The 19,442-nt window shown below is 41.9% G+C and overlaps 1 protein-coding gene across 2 annotated transcripts in view; it reads right to left on the bottom strand.

Moving 5' to 3' along the window:
• hexb (hexosaminidase B (beta polypeptide)) overlaps positions 1-19,442 on the bottom strand; it is an 85,842-nt gene that overhangs the window by 13,072 nt on the left and 53,328 nt on the right. For both annotated transcript variants that reach the window (XM_085990402.1, XM_085990398.1), the window contains 2 exons: positions 18,407-18,479; positions 12,160-12,334 (listed from right to left, as the gene is read on the bottom strand). In XM_085990402.1, coding sequence (XP_085846528.1) covers positions 12,160-12,334; positions 18,407-18,479 — 248 coding nt within the window. The remainder of the gene's footprint in view (positions 1-12,159; positions 12,335-18,406; positions 18,480-19,442) is intronic.

Below are 19,442 nucleotides of genomic sequence, written 5' to 3'. Positions count from 1 at the left end.
ATTTACTAGTCACATGCTCAATCGCCCAGTGCATCTAGATCCCAGAGTTAATGTTTCAGGTCAATGACCCTTTGTCAGAACTGGAAAAAGTTGGAGATGGAACAGGTTTTTAAGCATGTGTAGGGGCAGGGAAAGGGGCGGGTAGAACAAGAGACAGTCCTGTGATAGGATGGAAGGCAGGAGAGATTAAGAGACAAAAGGGATGATGGGACAAGTTAAGAAACAAAAGATGGCTCTAGATGAAGTGTAAATGGCAATGGCAGAATGAAAGACAGCTGTCATATGAGAGAATTAAAAAAAAATTCTTTTTTTTTTTTTTAAATAAAAGATAGGGGTAGAGGTTATGGTCAAATTGTTGAACTTGATGTCGAGTCCCTGGGACGGGCTTCACTTAAACCAGGCCGAGACCAATGTCCTGGCAAATCGAATAATTAGGGCAGTATATAGGGCTTTAAACTAATGCAAACGGGGAGGGGGGGGGGGGGGGGAAGAAAGAGCAGGATTCAGGAAAGGGTAAAATTCAAAAGCAGTAAGAAAAATGTCACAGCTGTAGAGCAGCGATTTGGGTAAAAATAAGCAGAGTGGGCCAGGAAGGGACAGACAGCTTAAAAGGTAATAGGGCATCAGGGTAAAATAGAAAAAAGTTTAAGCTACAGGCACTATATCTGAATGCTCGAAGCATTCACAACAAAATAGATGATGAATAGCAGAGAAACAAATGGGTTTGATTTAATAGCCAATATGGAGACACGGTAACAGGTTGGCAATTATTCCAGGATTTCACTTTTAGAAGAGTTAAGCCGAATGGAAAGAGAGGGGGGGGGGGGGGTAGCCCTGATAATAAAAGGATGGGATAAAGACGAGAGAGAAAGGATCTTAGCTTGGAAAAACAAGATGCAGAATCACTAGGGTGTAGCTAAAAAACAAGGGCCAGAAAACACTGGTGGGAGTAGTTTATAGGCCCCTAAACAGTAGTTGTAGTGTCAGGCACGGTATAAATCAGAGGTGCATGTAACAAGTAATCATGGGAGACTAATTTTCATAGACTGAGCAAACCAAATTTGCAGCAATAATGCAGAGGACGAGTTCATGGAATGCATTCAAGATAGTTTTCTAGATTAGTATGTCGAGGAACCAACTAACTAGAGAACAGACTATTTTAGATCTAGTATTGTGCAATGAGACAGGATTAATTAATAACCTTGTAAAGGAGCCTCTAGGGTGCAGTGATCATAAAAGAGATAACTAAATCACTCTCAAACTCTATCAAATGTTAAGTCCACAATTATGGTCTTAAATATGAAGAAAGCAAACTACATATGTATGAGAAGCGAGTTGGCTAAGGTGTATTGGGAAACTGGATTAAAAAATGATAGATAAGCAATGCAAACATTTGAAGAAATAATTCATTTGTGCCCTGTACCCCCAAGTCCATGTCATTAATATTTATCAAAAACAGCAGTGGTCCTAGTACTGAACCCTTGGGAATAGAACTCGTCTTAAATAACCCACTCTGCTGATTGGGGATGCTGCAGCATCCCCACAGTAATGAGAATTAACTGAAATTTAAATTTGTGTCTTGATCAGCTGTAGCACAGCACTCAGTGCAGCTGATTCTTGTACTTAAACTTGTTAACTGGATCTTGAGCAGAACGCATCAATGTCTATTTACAAAACATCCATTACATATGGCTTCCACATATATGTGCAAGGTTGGTATTTTTTTTTTAACCTCACTAGCAGTACCATCCTCATCTTTCATCATTCCTGTTTGGTGCAACATCTAAAGAATTTGCACTTGCATAGCACTATTCATGTCCTCCAGGATATCCCAAAACACTTTATAGCCAATTATTTTTTTTAAAGTGTAGTCTCTGTTAAGCTCTATATTTTCAAATAATTCCAAATAGCCCTTGTTTAGTGGCAGTATTGCTGTGATCACATCCAATGGAATAATTTGACGAGAAATGCAATTATCTAGGGATCACAAGATAATTACAGATGAGGAACTTTGTCTTATCTTGATTCACCCATCCAGAAGAATGTGAATACGATAGCAAAATACTGCAGATGCTGGAAATCCAAAATAACAGAAAATGCTGGAAAAACTCAGCAGGCCAGGCAACATCCGTGGAGAGAAATTAGAATCGACGTTTCGGGACTAACCATTTTTCAAAACTGGAAAGGAAATTGTAAAGTCTGTGGGTATTATGTTGAATTAATACACAGACTACAAGAGTAACTTTAACAGGACTTTACCATTCGAAGGTCAGGGCGAATCTGCCCAATAAATCCTGACACAGCACTTATATACTGGTGTGGTCACCGTCGGTATTACAGTATACAGCAGCCAAGATAAAGTAGTGCCACACCTAAAATAGTTCTCTTAAAGGGGGACGGTTACATACAATAGTTCTCTTAAAGGTAGAACAGTTACATACACTACAATCCTCCCTTTTTAGCTTACAACATACTTATTCCCCATTAAACATATCATAACATATACACAACTTATGCAAAACAGTTCACAGATTCAGTCTCTCTGGAGGCTTCCTGACTGTCCGGATAACGCCTCGGTGGTGTAGTAGTTTTCGGTGGAGTCGTAGGTTCTTCTGGCAAGGTCGATTCGGTTTGAAAGACAGCGTCAGGTTCATCTGATTCCAGTATTACCGGATCGGAGGTAGGTGCTCTGGGTATCTCTGCTTCAACATTAGACGTGTAAAGTTGTGGAGTAGATTGGCCCTTTGTGGATGACTATGATCTGGTCAACATGGCGCCTTATTATGCTTTCACCAATGTCCACTGTATACATCAGCGGTCCTAGCCTTTTCCCAATAGTTCCAGGCTGCCATTTCTTGGTACGGTAGTCTCGGGCCAAAACTTGTTGACCTATCCGAAAGGATCTAGTTGGCCTTTCATTCATGCCCTGAAATTGCCAGTTCTCTACGTCCCTTCTGACGTTTGGCTTAAGCAAATCCAGCCAGCATCTTAGTCTTCTATTGAAAAACATCATGGCGGGAGTTTGGTTTGTGACCGCATGTGTTGCATTCCTGTACGCCAACAAGAAGTTATCTACCTTATGTTGTAGGTTTGTGTCTTCGTTACCCATGGCCTTTATGGCCTTCTTGAAGGTCTGGACAAACCTTTCAGCTAATCCATTGGTGGCGGGATGGTATGGGGCTGACGTGTAGTGCTCGACCCCATTGTCTTTTAAGAACTTCCTGAATTCTTCGGACACAAATTGCGGTCCATTATCAGAACAGATCTGTTCCGGCAGCCCATTCCTGGCAAATATGGTCCTTAATACTGTGATGGTTTTTTCCATGGTGGTGGAGGACATCTTTATTACCTCCGGCCACTTGGAGTGTGCATCCACCGCGATTAAGAACATTGAGTCCATAAATGGACCAGCAAAGTCGATGTGTACCCTTTGCCATGGAGATGAGGGCCACTCCCATGGATGCAGAGGAGCTTGTGGTGGCGCGTTTTGGACCTTCTGGCATCCTAGACAGCTCTTGGTTATTTCTTCGATGTCTCCATCAATACCTGGCCACCACACAAACGCTCTTGCTAGGTTCTTCATTTTCACTCCCCCCAGATGCCCCTCGTGAAGCTCCTTTAGCACTTTATGCTGAAGTTTGGGTGGAATCACCACTCTAGATCCACACATCAAGGTTCCTCGGCACACTGACAGCTGTTCTCTTGTGAAAATGCTGGCAGCATTGGTTCGCCATGTGCTGGCCATCCCTCCACCGTTAAATCGTAGACTCGAGAGAGAGAGAGAGAGAGAGAGAGTCGGGTCATTTCTTGTTTCATTTTCGATCATCGAATTTGTTACTGGTAGACATTCCACTATGGACGAGTGGAACATCTCTACTGGGTCCACTGTAGCCGCCTCTTCTACTACTGGCAACGGTAGGCATGATAACCCATCAGCATTTCCATGCTGTTTGGACCTTTTGTATTCGATGTCATATTGGTGTGCCCCTAGTAACACGGACCACCTCTGTAGCCTTTGCGCTGTCATAGTGGAAACGGCCTTTAGGGTTGAATATGGACACCAACGGCTGGTGGTCTGTCAGCAATGTGAACTTCTTGCCCTGCAGGTAATGGTTGAATTTCTTTACTCCCCACAAGGCTGAGAGCCTCCCTATCTATGAGCATAATTTCGCTCAGCGGAGGTCAATGATTGGGACGCAAATGCGACTGGCCTTTCCGAGCCATTTGGTAACTTGTGTGAAATTACTGCTCCAATTCCATAAGGGGAAGCATCACACGCTAGACGAAGAGGTAACGTTGGGTTGAAATGAGCCAACACTTCCTCAGAGGTAATCAACGCCTTGCTTCTGCGAAAGGCCTTCTTACAGTCCTCGCTCCACTTCCATGGTACTTCTTTCCGCAACAGAGCATTCAGCGGATGCAGCACTGTGGATAGATTTGGCAGAAACTTGTGGTAATAATGTATCAACTCCAGAAACGATCTCAACTGTGATACATTTTCCGGAGCGGGGGCCTTCACGACAGTTTCGATCTTGTCAGGTGACTTGTGCAGCCCCTCTTGGTCAATGACATGACCGCAGTACGAGATCCGTTTCTGGAAGAACTCACATTTCTGCCGATTAACTCGAAGGCCATATTCCTTCAACCTGGTGAGCACCAGTTTCAAATTTGTGAGGTGTTCTTCCTCGTCTTCCCCCGTAATCAGGATATCGTCCAAGTAACACTGCGTGCTTGGGATACCCTGTAAGACCTGCTCCATGGCCCTCTGCCAAATTGCTGGAGCTGAAGCTACTCCGAAAACCAGTCTATTATATCGATACAAGCCTCTGTGCATGTTGATTGAGAGATACGGGCACGACTCTTCCTCGACTTCCATCTGTAAGTATGCTTGTGCCAGGTCTATCTTGAAGTGTTTCCCGCCAGACAATGAAGCAAAGATATCCTCAATCCGCGGAAGCGGGTATTGTACCGTGTGAAGCACCGGATTAACTGTGATCTTTAAGTCTCCGCAGATGCGGACCTTTCCCGGTCCCCCTGGCTTGTTACATGGAGACTTCATGACGGGAACAATGGGCGTGGCCCACTCACTCCAGTCCACCTTAGACAGTACCCCTGAACGTTCAAGCTCTTCCAGTTCTGCCTCCACAGCAGGTCGTATCGCGTAAGGTACCGATCTGGCTTTGAAAAATTTTGGGCTTGCATGTTCTGCAATCTTGATTTTTGCCTTAATTCCTCTCAGTGTTCCCAGTCCTTGCTGGAATACCTCTTTAGCTTCGTCCAATATTCTGGACAACCGTTCAGGTTTGACATCTTCCTTTCCGGAATCTACCGTCATTGTGTTTAGTGAGTGCCAGTCTCTCTATTTTCCTGATCCACTCCCGTCCCAGAAGTGGTGGACCTCCCTCGGGTAGCACATACATGTCCATTCCTCGGTGATCTTTGCCCTTGTGTCTCACCTTGACTTTTATCTTTCCGATGGGGTATACTTTATGCCCCGTGTATGTCTGCAATACTATCTCCGTATCCCGTAGGGGAATATGTTTGAACAACTTTTTGTAATCATGCTTATTCATGACCGTCAATGCCGATCCGGTGTCCACTTCCATTTTCACTTGGACTTTTGCAATCTGTAGTGTGACCCAGATAGTTTGTCGGTCAGCTTCTTTACTCACATTGCGAATCCTCAGACTACCCAGTTCCTTGCTGTTGGAGTCTGAATCCGAATTCTGTTCATCTGTACTCTTCCCAGTCACCTTATGTACCTTTCTGTACTTCTTCTGCGGTGACTTATTATTGCTGGTCGTCTTTCCTGACCGGCATACTTTAGCTATGTGACCAAGCTTGCCACATTTCCTACATTCCTGGTTTTTAAACCAGCATTGGTTCTGGTCGTGTGTTGTCTTCCCACAACGATAACATTTCGTTGTACCCGAAGTCATTTGATCCACTGAGTACCGCTGTCTTCCGCTGCATTTCCGCCGTGCCTCTCGCTGCGGCTTCGTGCGATGCTGCAATAAGGACAGCCTTATCAAGTGTAAGATCGTTCTCTTCGAGCAGTCGTTTGTGTTCCTTCCTTTGACATTCCGCACACGAACTTGTCTCTCAGTGCCTGTGTCAGATTTACCCCAAACTGACAGTATTTTGCTAGTCTACGCAGTTCAACCAGGTACTCTGCGTTGCTTTCCTCTTTTAGTTGCGTTCTCACGTAAAATTTAGATCGTTCCGCTAACATCAGCAGTGCGGGGTTCAAATGATCCTTCAGGACAGCAACAATATTAGCGAAAGACTGATCCGCCGGTTTAGCTGGTGATAGAAGATGCTTCAATAACCCGTATGTCTTCACACCCATTGAGTTTAGTAAGGTTAGAGATTTATCATAATTTGCTATCTTATTGACCTTACAATATATCTCGATGCGTTCTACATACGTGGCCCAATCTTCCACATCGGAATCGAAATTGTTGATGTTACCACGCTTAGGCATCTTCCCACTCTTCCTGAGGAACAACAACGAAATTTTTCTTTAACTTTTCTTTTCTTCCCAAAATGGCGGTTTCCCACGCTTGTCTTCTTCCCTGCCTACTGGCAAAATGGCGGTTTCCCACGCTGGTCTTCTCCTGGCGGGAGGGTAAGCTTTTTCCCCTCGGGCGACGACCGCTGGCTTTCGGGGTTCGCAGCCTGCGCGTCGGCTTCAGTGCGTTCTTTGTTCCCTTTTCTCGGCAGGGCAACCGGCGCTGGGGACAACCCGTTGACGGCGAACAGTTCCAGCCGCTGGCTGGATCTCGCTCAGTCTCCCTCGCTCGGGCTCTCTCTCCCGCTCGCCCGGCTCTCGCTCGCTCTCTCTCAGCGGCTTTAAACGCCTCTCCCAGACCTCCCGCAGTCCGGTCCTTTCCTCCCCCGGCTGCGGCTGAGCTCTCCGCGGTTTATTTATTTTTATTTCTTCCCGCGCCTTACGATCCCGGTCGCAGCGCCTCGCGGCCTCGGTAGCTGCCCGGCCTTTTTCGCCGGTTGCGGTCGAGCTGTCTCACGACGCTGTTGCGTCTCCCAGCCCACTTGTAGCCCGGTCTCTCACCCCGGCTGCGTTCCCGCTTGTACCGCGGCTTCCGTGCTCCACGCTGCCCCAGTCTCAGCGCCTCTGGGCCAGACTTCTGTCTGGCTCCTTTCCCCCGACCGTGGTCGAGTTCACCGCCCTTATCCTCTGTTTATTCTTTTATTTTTCCCCTTACTCACAGTCAACGTGGCCGATTTGCTTCTCTTGGCTGATCGGCTCACTCACCACCGTGGCAGAAGGGACAATCTGTGCCTGTTGCTGATGGAAGGCTTCGTGTCTGAATTCTTCCTTCCTCTGCAGACTCGAGTTTTCTCTCAGCAGAACGACGAGGGCGGGTGCCTCTTCTCGACGCTCGTAAACGGCTTCGGATGTATCGTTGCCGCAGGGTAAGATCGAACTCGTCGCCACTGTAAAGTCTGTGGGTATTATGTTGAATTAATACACAGACTACAAGAGTAACTTTAACAGGACTTTACTATTCGAAGGTCAGGGCAAATCTGCCCAATAAATTCTGACACAGCACTTATATACCGGTGTGGTCACCGTCGGTATTACAGTATACAGCAGCCAAGATAAAGTAGTGCCACACCTAAAATAGTTCTCTTAAAGGGGGACGGTTACATACAATAGTTCTCTTAAAGGTAGAACAGTTACATACACTACAGAAATGAAATAGATCGAAAGGCAGGGCTGGGGAGAGAACAAGAGAAGTGAATAGACATTAAGAGGTATTCAAAATGAGACGAGATGGTGATAGGACTAGTAAAGAGACAAAAAGACGGCTCAGATTAGGTGTGAAATGTACTGGCAGAATGAGACAGCTGCCATGTAAAAAAAAGGGGGGGAACCCAAAACAAAGGGGTGGAGAAAAAGAAATTTTTTGCTGCTCCTAATGGCTCCAGGATTTCTGCTTCCACTAATCTATCTAGAGGTCCATTTTCAGTGTTAATCACTTTGAAGAAGAATTTCCTGACATCAGTCTTACCCTTTACCAATTTCAACTGGCCCAATTTTTTCCCCCCTGCAGTGGCAATTTTTATATACCTCCCTACGATCACCTCTTGGATGCTCCCTTTCCGGGCTTAAAAGCCAAAGTTTCTCCAGTCTTCCAACATCAGAAATCAGCTTCTTGACACTTTGCACTGCATCTCAGCATTTGATCACCTCTCCTTCGGATAGAACTGGCACAGTATTCAAGTTACTGTCTGACCAAAGCATTATAAAGTATGGCCACCTTCTCCTGAATTATTCTAGTGTTCTCATTTATATAGCACCTTTTTAATGTAGAAAAACTGTCCCAAGATGCTTTACAGTGGCATATTCAGGAAAAACAATGCTGAACCAAAGCAGATATTTGGAGGGGAGTCGAATAGCTTGAGCAAGTGGGATTTAAAAGAGGGTCTTAAAGAGTAGATGGCAAGGAAAGGAATTCCAAAGTGTGGGGCTATGGCAGCTGAAGGCACAGCTGTCAAAATTTGCAGATGACATGGAACTTGAAAGTGTAGTAAACACTGAGGAAGACAATAATAGACTTCAAGAGAACAGACAGGCTAGTGGAATGGGTAGACACTTGGCAGATGAAATTCAACGCAAAAATGTAGTGAGGTGATACATTTTGGAAGAACGAGAGAATTTGGAATGCACTGCCTTATATGGTTGTGGAAACATTCAATAGTAGCTTTCAAAAGGGAATTGGATAAATACTTGGAGAAAAAATTGGAGGGAGATGGGAAGAGCTAGGGAATGGGACTAACTGGATTGCTCTGCCAGCATTGACTTGCTGGGCTGAATGGCCTTCTGTGCTTTACTATTCTATGATTCATTGTAAGCAATTGTCCACTACAACTGATGGGATACTGTTTTTCTCAGGAATGAGGATGGGGGAAAAATGAATTGGAGCTTGTTCATGTATCTCATGAAGTTTGCTCAATTGAGATTTGTTGCCGATAACAAATTCTGACAGGAAACTAGAAGAGTACGTGAAAGAAAAGGGAGAGAGACATGCTGAAAGGCTGAGAGGAGGTAGATGGAATGGGAGATGTGTGTGGATTATAAACACCATCACAGACTAGTTGGAGCAAATGGCCTGTTTGTGCTGTATATTCTATGCAAGTGTGTGACAGGCTTGAATTTAAGAATATACTGTATTATAACTAGGTATTGGCATATTAAAAGAAAGTTATTTCATAAAATGAGCAAATAATGTAAAATGTGATAAATTGCCAAAGTTACATTGTGGCAAAGGGTCTAAGCAGCAAATGCATGTAGTCTTAGGGCTAGATTTTCATGGAGCCGTCAGGCAGGGTTTCAGGCGTGGCGGGGGGGGGATATCTTGAATTTGGGGGTCCCGACACCATCCCGCCCCATGCAAGTTTCAGGGGCGGCGGGTACCTGCCGAAACCAGGCAGGAAGGGATTAGTGCCAATTAACAGGTAGTTAACAGGCAGTTTTTAGCCAAATCCCTTTTTTTTTAAATAAGGGGTTTCATGTGGGTTTCCCCGACGGCTCCAAACCACGCCAGGTTAGAGCAGGCGGGCCGTCAGGTTGAAGGAGTTGGAGGGGTCGCGATGTCAGTGCTCAGGTGAGTGATGGGTGCATGAGTGTAATAAGTGTGTTTGGTGTGTCTAAAGTGTGTAAAGAACTTTTACTTACTGTACTTACCTTAACCTTTCTTCCTGTAGCTGTCGGGAGCGCATCACTCAGCCGGAACTGAAAGCTGAATGGTTGCGATGTCAAAAGTGACAGCCTTCAGCTTTGAGTGCCGGTGAGAGTTCTAACTGAGTCTGCGCAGAAGGACTCATGTTAGAACTCGGACGGTCAGTGTTTGACAGCTTCAAACAGCTGTGAAACACTGACATTTCATCTGTCAAGGACTCTTGACAGATGAAATTGCAGTCTGTGACGTCACCTGTTGTCAGGTGGCCCTTACATGGCCTGCTGAGCCCGCCCAGCAGGCTCAACAAGGTCAATCAAGGGAAAATCGCGCGGATTGGCCGGACGGCGAAGTAGGCGGGTCAAAAACCCGAAAGGGGAAGTCCCGCCTTCTTCCAGACAGGTTTGAGACAATCTACCCCTTAGTGTTTTTGCAAGAATGAATCTCCCACAGTGCAGCTCAAATCAGAGGATGAGCTGTTTTAGAACGAAAGGACATGTGCATTCACTTAAAGGGGGAAAGATTGCAGAGGAGAATGCTGACTGTTTGACTGACAGGTCAATTAAGAATGGTGAATTGTAGAACTGGTGTATTTTTGGAGAGGGAAGTAGAACACAGCATTAAGATAGCTTTCCCATCTGTGAGAAAGGCAGCCCAGTGCAGGAGGTAGCAAGTATAAGTTACTTGCAAGATTCATTGTTTCAAGCTCAACATTTCCTATATTTGCCCCTCTTCCTAGTTCATTTTAAACTTACTCCATTGTAATTCTTATGCAAGTGAAAATTAGGACTGGGAGTTAATTGAGAATAATGACCGATTTGGTAAATTAAACTTTCCTAATAAATTTAGGACTAAGGCCTTTGAGGGGGTGCAGAAGAGATTTACTAGAATGGTACCAGGGATGAGGGACTTCAGTTATGTGGAGAGACTAGAAAAGCCGAGATTGTTCAGGGGAGATTTAATAGGTGTTCAAAATTATAAAAGGGGGATTCAAGGAGAAACTGTTTCCACTGGCCAGTGGGTCGGTAACCAGAGGAAACAGATTGAAGGTAATTGGCAAAAGTACCAAAGGGGAAGAGATGATTTTTTGTTGTTTTGTAGGGAGTTGTGATCTGGAATGCACTGCCTGAAAGAGTAGGAATGGATATATACACTTGAAAAGGAAAACTTTGCAGGGCTATGGGTAGACAGCAGGGGAGTCAGACTAATTGTATAGCTTTTTCAAAGAACCAGCACAGGCATGATGGGTTGAATATCTATGAAATTAAGACTAGAATGAATTTGAGCTGAACTAGACACGGAATCTCAGTGCACCGTTTCTCTCCTCCTCCTAGGCCCCATTTATTCACTTCCTTTCACAGGGGTGGTTGGTTGTCCCAAACATTATTTCTGGCAAAACATTATGTCCTAACCATCATCAAAAAACTGTCGCAATGAAGGCATGTGGCTAAAAATACAAATGAAGCTCAACAACAGTTGGTCAAAACACTCATTACTTAGCGTAGAAACAGCATAGATGATGTTCATGCATCAATTGTAGCTCAATGAACACACCATTGAAGTTGTATGGTTCCACTGTGTATATCTTCTGCCAGTCTTGACCATATGAAATGACATTCATGTACCATGGAGAGGACAGGAGAGCATGAAACTTAGCAGCTGTTACAGCCGCCATTTGCGTCTGGTAGGCACCTTTCCACACATGAATAATGGTGTCCGGCTTCAACTACAAACCAAAAACAGTGCAGAGAGACAAGAAACCCAGCATCACAATTACAGTCTGACTAACTTGTAATATTGAAATATGGAGGTCTCTAGGGAAGTCAGGATATGCGCACTAAAAATTCAAGAACATGTGTAAAATCCCCCCCTTCACATTCCTTCATTTTAGTAAGAAAAAAGTCAGACATGCAAACAAACAGCAGGCAATACACATTTTCTCAATAAAAAGTTTAAATCAATTGGGCAATAAAAAGCATCCATCTAAAATATGTGAAGCATTGAATTAGCTCAGCATTTGCTCAATTGGAGAATAGCAAGGTTTCACCCTTTAAGCAGAACAGGTAGATGAGATCATGTGCAGAGGATTCAGGTTCCCTGGCATGCATTAATACAGAAAGCACCAGATTCATGTTGATCATTCAAAAATCTGAAGGAGGTAACTGATTTTTACGATGGGCTAAAGCAATCAACAGATGATTGCATAAAAGGCATTATAAAAAGAAAAATGCAAGAAATATGGTATTAACTGAATGATGCCCAAGTAGGTTAAATATATCTGATCAATTTATTTTTCATATTGTGCATTTTTATTTCAAAAATTGTAAGGATGCAACTCTCAAGTATGAGCATCCAATATTCTAAGAATTTTAGATATATTCACAAGTATCAATGCAATTAGGAAGCAGGGCAACACGCTATAGTATTCCTTACTTTAATAATTAAATTAACCAACCATTGAAATGGAGAGGCTCAACTCGATAGTACTTTTGCCAGTCCTGTCCATAGGAAATGTAATCTAAGTACCAGGGCGCTGCCAGGATGGTTGTGAACCCAGCTAGTGTTACTTTAGATAGCTCTGCTTTCACATTGCTTTCCATCCACACTTCAACTATAGTGTCTGGCTTAATCTGCAAAAAAGTTGTATTTAAGATTTTTAAGGCTAATTATAATTAACATGCAAGATATTTCCATCTAAATAAGGTGTACCAAAACTGAAAACAGAATTCTTTATTTCAGGGCACCATTTTTCTGTACTTAAGGTTATCAATTGAAAATTGCATTCAGAAAATATTGGCCCAACATTTGCGATCGGAGGCTTCCTGCAGGCGGATGCCTCCGACCTGTAAAATATCTACACATTTACCTGGTGGCCCGGATCCGAAGGCGTGTGATCCTGGGTCTCTCCGGGTAAGAGCGGGCAGAGGCCCACGTATCCCAGGTGCTTGTGCAGTTCGCAAGCGCCCCTGGGATCACATGGGCCGGCCTGACCAATAAAAGGGAATCCCTATTCATGCTTATGGGAGTTCAGATCACTTAAAAAATACAACACATGAAGTAAAAAAAAATGTAAAATTAAAATGCCATTTAAATATTAAACAAAAATTTAATTTGTAAAAAAAATTATGCTTTAACAGGGCTAAAAACAGGGTTTTTAATGTATAAATGAGTGATAACATTTTATTTTTCTATTTAAAAAAAACTCTTATGCTGGTTTAAAAGCAGGCTTTACGCCTGCTTTTACCAGGCGTAAGAATTTCACAGGCATTCAATGGCAGAAGTTGGGCAAATAGCACAACTCTCCACCTGCAGAGGCCCATCTCCTGGGGATGTGGAGGATCTGTCAAGAGGATTCTTGACAGATTGCAAGTTCTGGGTTTTAGCACATGCACTTCGCATACCTAAACCCAGAACTTGCGCGGCCCCTACAGGCATGTAGTCACCTCGTACGCACCCGTAGGGGTCGCAAAATACGGTTCATTGATTTGATCTAAAATCCAGGAAGCTGAATAGCAAAGCAGTTACAGTACAAGCTGCGTTAAACAGAAACCTATTGTGTTCATCCCATTTTAGGAGACCAGTCCTTGTGTTTGATGTGTTGCTGTACAGTTACACACGAGACATCCTAAAATTTAAATGTAGAATATCTAAATTAGCCAATTATGATTTCTTAATCTAAAATTTGCATTAACATTTTACTTCACGTCAGTATAGTTATAAATCATACATAGGGCAGTTAAATTGACCACTGATTTCGTTTAGGGTAACTTCAAGTTTGATATACGTAGTAATAGGTCCCACTTTGAACATGGCAGAAAAGAAGCTACGTGAAATCATAACTGCAGGAGATTGTTGCAGAAGCTCCTGCAATAAAAAGCAACCAAATTAAAATCAGCAATACAGAAATAAAGTTGGATTAAAACTGCACGTTTATAGCAGCGAGACCATTTGACCCATTGTTTTGCCGCTGGCTCTTTGCTAGCGCAATTCTAAACTAATCCTGCTTGCCTCATACCTTTCCTATGCTTCAGATATTTATCCAATTTTCCCTTCAAGGTTGCAATGGTGTCCGCCTCAGTTACTCCTGTGGCGAAGTACTTCACGTTCCAACAAGCCAGAAAGAAATTTTCCCTTATCTTTCCAATTTTAAGTTGATGATCCCTCAGACCAAACAGTCTTTACTGTTCATCAAAACCTCTCAATTTTAAAAACCTCAAATCTGCTCTAAGCCTTCTCTGTTCCAGTGGATATCCAGTCCAAGTATCTCAAGTCTGTTCTCAACTATTGCTTCCCCATCCCCGGCATCGTGGTTAGTGTAGATATTATTGTCTCTATAGCATTAATATTCTATAATGGGGTACCCAAAATTGCACCTGTGGCCTAACCAATATTTTCAATAATTTATTTCTTTATTCTTGTAATTTGAGAAAGTGGGAAATCTTCATGTCAAGAGTTTCCCTAACTACCCTGGACTAAATAAAATAAGTATTAGTTATAGGTTCGAGTTTGTATTATGTAACTGACACCCAATGCACAACGGTGCTTAAATAATCATGCTTTTAATACTAGTGTAATATGCCCTGGGTAGACCTGGTTAGATTTTAAAATGGAAGAAACAGTCGCTGGGCCTTGCTTGGCCAAATTAAAGATGCATCCCTGGCAGAACAAGACAGCAGACAGCTAGCCTTGGAAGCAAGGTCATGTGTGCCTGCCACTGTGTTGGAATGTTATATCTTCAGGGAGTTAAAAACATTGGCCTTTTGCAGCAAACAGCAAGGATCCATATCTCTACAATGGAGACATGTTCCTTTTGTATTGTCATAACTACCCCAGATAAGAGTCTTGATGGTCAAAAACAGATGATGCAAGGGTGTCATAAGACTAGAACCTGCGTACACCAAGGTGCTGTGTATGTGGCATCTTTATGACTGAATTTTGGGTTTGAGGTATAGGCCAGTGATTGGTTTTGAATGAGTGTAAGGGTATAAGAAGGGGGCCCTTCAGGTATTCAGCAAGGAGCTTGGGAACATACACCAGACAAGCTGAGGAGGGATTCGGGTTGGCAGAGGACCCACACGAGCAAGCCTAGAGGCCAGGGGCGACGAGGGTTGACCTGTGGAGAGGTCTTCTACCCAGGGCTAACCACAAGTAGGTTTGACAAACAAGGACTGACAAAGATTTCATGAGAGAAATTAGTGGAACAGGTGGCAAATGCAATTTAATGTAGATAAGTGTGGGGTAATGCGTTTAGGAGGAGAAACAGTGAGTATATAGTCGATGGAAAAATACTACAGCGTGATGAATGGGTAATATAAATCTTGACTGCGCCTTGTTTAACTACCGCTCCGATGTTGTAATGCATCAAGTCTCACTTACACTGAATAATATTACTGTCAACAATACGGGTCAAGTTGAATTTTTGGAACTTAGGAGTGAGAGGGTTAATTAGCAAAGACCCAGAAACTCTACGCTTATGCCCTTATTTATAGAACAAATACTTTTGGTGTTATGGCTTGATCTACCTGCACTCACTTTCAGGAAATGTTGTATTTGAACCCTTGGATGTCCATTCATCACGCTGTAGTATCTTTCCATCGACTATATACTCCCACTGTGTGTTTCTCCTCCTAAACACATTACCCCACACTTATCTACATTAAATTGCATTTGCCACCTGTTTCACTAATTCCTCTTTCATGAAATCTTTTAGTCAGTCCTTCTTGTTTGTCAAACCTACTTGTGGTTAGCAAATTCCATATACTGAAGTATGCATCATTCATACAGATGCAAACAAGTGGAGCCGGCACTGATCCCTCACACACACCACTACCAGCTGTTCTCAAAACAAGTAACACCCATTTACTGTAACTACAAACCAACTTTTTAATCTATATTGTTATATTTCCTCTTGTACCTACACCTGAATTTTTCTAACCAGCTAATCAGCATTATCAAATGCCTTCTGAAAATCCATATACAGGAAACTGTGATATCCGGCACCGACGTGTTGCCAATCTATCAAAACTGCCAGACATACAAAGTTAATGTTGAAGCATAGAGGTTTTCATCTCCGTATCTGACAACAAACACTGTTGCTTAGCAACAGCTTCTAAAAGAGTCGGCTGCAGCTGCAAGCGTCTCTAGCTGAAGCTGTTGCTATAGCTACAGACCTTGCAGTGCCTGACTGGGGGGAAAAAAATGGAAGAACTAAAAAAACAGCTCCTGATTTTTGCCGTTAAATCGAGTATTCCGGACATACAACCTCCGGATAAACCAAAGTTTCCTGTATTCTATTACACAGCAATCCCTTCATCTACCTAGTCACTTTTCCCTAAAACTTAAATTAAAGAAACAGAGCTCGTCTCTAACAAGTGTGCTGACGGTCCTCGATTAATCCATACATTTACGAATGCTTAAGAGTTTGCCCATATGTTGACTAATAGTCTAGTTACCGGATTAATCTTTTTTTTCTTGCAAAAGGTATTACAGTAAACTCATTTAAACGGCACTTAATCATCCGGAATTCTTTAATAACCGGCAAAATAGATAATTGGTAATCTTGCCAAATCCATCCATTTCTCATTTTTCCCAAGTCAGAGTTTCCCACGGTGGCCGAGTTAGCCAGTGGTTTTTACTTTTTTTTAATGTTACAAATTGCCTACCTCGCTGATCCAGAATTTATCAACCGGCACAATCCCAGTCTCGTAGGTGCCAGATACGAAAGAGTTTACTGTACATCACCCACCCTTCAGTCCAATAGCAGTTTGCATACTTGGATTGACAAATTGTGCCCAGAACCTCTACCATCTCCTCTGATTTCTTCCAAGAGCCAAGGAGGCAGGTCATCAGGGTTCAGTGACTTATCCTCTTAATATAACCAATTTATTTCTAGTTAGTTATCACCAACAATTGTTCTTTATCCTCCTCTAGTAAACCCATGTTCATCATTTCAGAAAACAAATGCAAAAATGTGAAAATCTATGCCATACGTTAATCCTCCACAATTAGACTTCCTCCTTCAACTGAGTGGTCCTACCAATTATTTTTACATGCTCAAACTTTTTTATTTTATCTGCTAGCTTTCTTCATATTTCCTTTTAGCACTTTTAATCTCCCAGTTATATACTTTCTATATTCCTTGTGATTCTATATTTTACAAAAATATTCTGGTTGCAATACCTAATTATGTATATTTTCTAAATGTATGAAAATAATATTAATCTCAAATCTATGAGGCTCTGGTCATCAAGAGTATAGCAAAAAATGCAAGAGAAAAACACCTAAACAAGGACTATAATCTAGCAGCGTAATTGAGTTTTCAAACAGTAACTGAAGTAGGAAAATCAGGGTAGTCAATGAATTTTGAAATTTAGATTTGCCAATATATACAAAGCCCAGTTTTATTTTATTACTGGTATAGCCAGGCCACTTGAAGTAACTCTGTCCACACTAGTCCAACAGCATTATATTGTGCCTATTAACAGCTATGTAGCAATGCAGGTGCTTGCTCACTATTTCATTTCACAAATTTTGTGCTCAGTGACTAGCAAGTCACACGTGAACTCGATGTGCACCAAAAACTGAAGTCAAATATTTTGAGATTGTGGTACAAATAGAATATAGATTTGAGAAAGAATTATTTTAATATACCACTATTCTCCAATAATTCCACATTTTCTGTTTTGCTACATTTCATGTACTATACCCAATGTGGGGCTAAATGACATCATTGATTTAGATGAGAAAGATTACCCAAAGTGGCATAATTAGTCAGTTCTATATTGCAGATGAGTATCACTGGGATTTGGATTGAGACTGCCCTATCCAGACTGAATTACAATCCAGATCCTGTTTTCCTTTTTCCAAAAGGATGTTTTGAAATTAAATATTCAAAACTGCTAAAAGCAGAAAAAAGTTACATTTGGTAAAGCCTGTGACTTTAGTAACTGCAATTTTTTTTTTTTTTTTTTTTTAAATTCAAAATTTGGAACAGCCCATCTGATTAAACACCATAAGATCTAAACTATATTTTAATGTTCTTGGATAGCTGATGCAAACTAGTGAAGCAGTCACTACTACATTGGGAAAAATAAAACTGCATCTGTATGAAATTTGATTGGTGCATATTAAAAAAGGGTATTTTAAAATGCATCACACTGCTTTATTCAAATTGCATATATAAATTATAGGTCATTATAATTCAAGAGTCCTCAAGCATGGTAGATCTGTTACACTAGTACCATGTTACCTCTAAAAGCAATGTAGGTGAGGAAACTATTGCAAAATGTTAGTTTTATGGTTTGTTTTTAAATTAAAAGTATTTAGTTTTTTTCTTTAATTAAATAAATGAATACCATGAAACCTTATAGCAAAAAAAGCTACAAACAAGCCACACTACACTACGCATGAGATTAGCAGAATCAGAAGCTTAAAAAAAAACAATAGCAGCCTAATAAGATAGGAAAAACATGCAATGTTCAATCCAATCTATACCAGTGAACATGAAACCCGTTTGTACATTTGACATTCTAGCTACAGCTGCTCCCTTAAGTGCAAGTACACTATACCATTAACAATTAATATTCAATTAATCAGACTAGTACAATGCTGCTGTTTTAACTACTGGAAAGTCCAGAACTATATTGCATTTAGTAGGTATATTTTTTTTAAATATATGCAGACTGAGTTGGCTGTATACTTACCTTCACGCCATTATCAAAGACCTCTTGCCAGACCATATAACCCTTCAAATTGGAGGTCACAATATCCAGAACTCTGCAAGTAATGCGCACACGATCAGTATATCCAACAAAATTACCCACAGTTGCTTGTGTCTAGCTACAACATCAATTGCAGGAAATATTTGCTCAACTTTGCCCATTAAATACACTCGAATTGCAACCAGTTATGTTCAAGGCCACTGCTGGGAAAAAGCACATTTCATGTGGCTTTTGGTCTGTTAGGGCAAAATTATTTTAATGGGCCATAATTTGCTGTCAAAAATAACTGAGGCTAATAGCATTCGCTGTTATATTTATATGTAAATGCTACAACAACTTCAGGCGAGGGGCAGATGCACAGTTAAACTCAAATATCCAAAAGTTGCAGTCGCAGTTGCGCCACTGTTAGCTTTGCGAAAACAGCATCAGTCTGCCTCAAATAAAAACAGAAAAATGCTGGAAATACTCAGGTCAGGCAGCATCTGTGGAGAGAGAAACAGAGTTAACATTTCAGGTTGATGACCCTTCATCATCGACCTGAAACATTAACTGTTTCTCTCTCCACAGATGCTGCCTGACCGGCTGAGTATTTCCAGCATTTTTCTGTTTTCATTTCATATTTCCAGCATCTGCAGTATTTTGCTTTGCATCAGTCTGCCTCAACATTGAAATGCATTAAATGGTGCAAAGTTGCTGTATTTGTGCAGTAGATACAAACTAAACTTGCCATAGAAAAGTTAAGTCTTGTTCAGTTGAAGTACAGTTTTAACCATGTGATGTGTTAATTGTTGCCAATCAACCTCTCTGACACTTAACTATTACAAGTGTGGAATCTCATTCCTTCAGGTTTTAATTGTAGGAGATTTAAAAATGTAAAATTTAATATGTAACTTTAAATAAACTTTTCCTTTGTCTTTCTTTCCCAAATCTTTCTCGCCCCCCTCTTTCTGAACCGGATCCGACATTGAATTCACCCTTCATTCTCAGTCCTTGCGCAGTCCTTCAATCGGATTGGTTA

The sequence above is a fragment of the Somniosus microcephalus genome, chromosome 1 (genome assembly GCF_052327205.1).
Source record: "Somniosus microcephalus isolate GS21.2 chromosome 1, FLI_Smic_1.0, whole genome shotgun sequence".
NCBI classification, from domain to species: Eukaryota; Metazoa; Chordata; class Chondrichthyes; order Squaliformes; family Somniosidae; genus Somniosus; species Somniosus microcephalus.
This window is presented reverse-complemented; position numbering and strand designations above follow the sequence as displayed.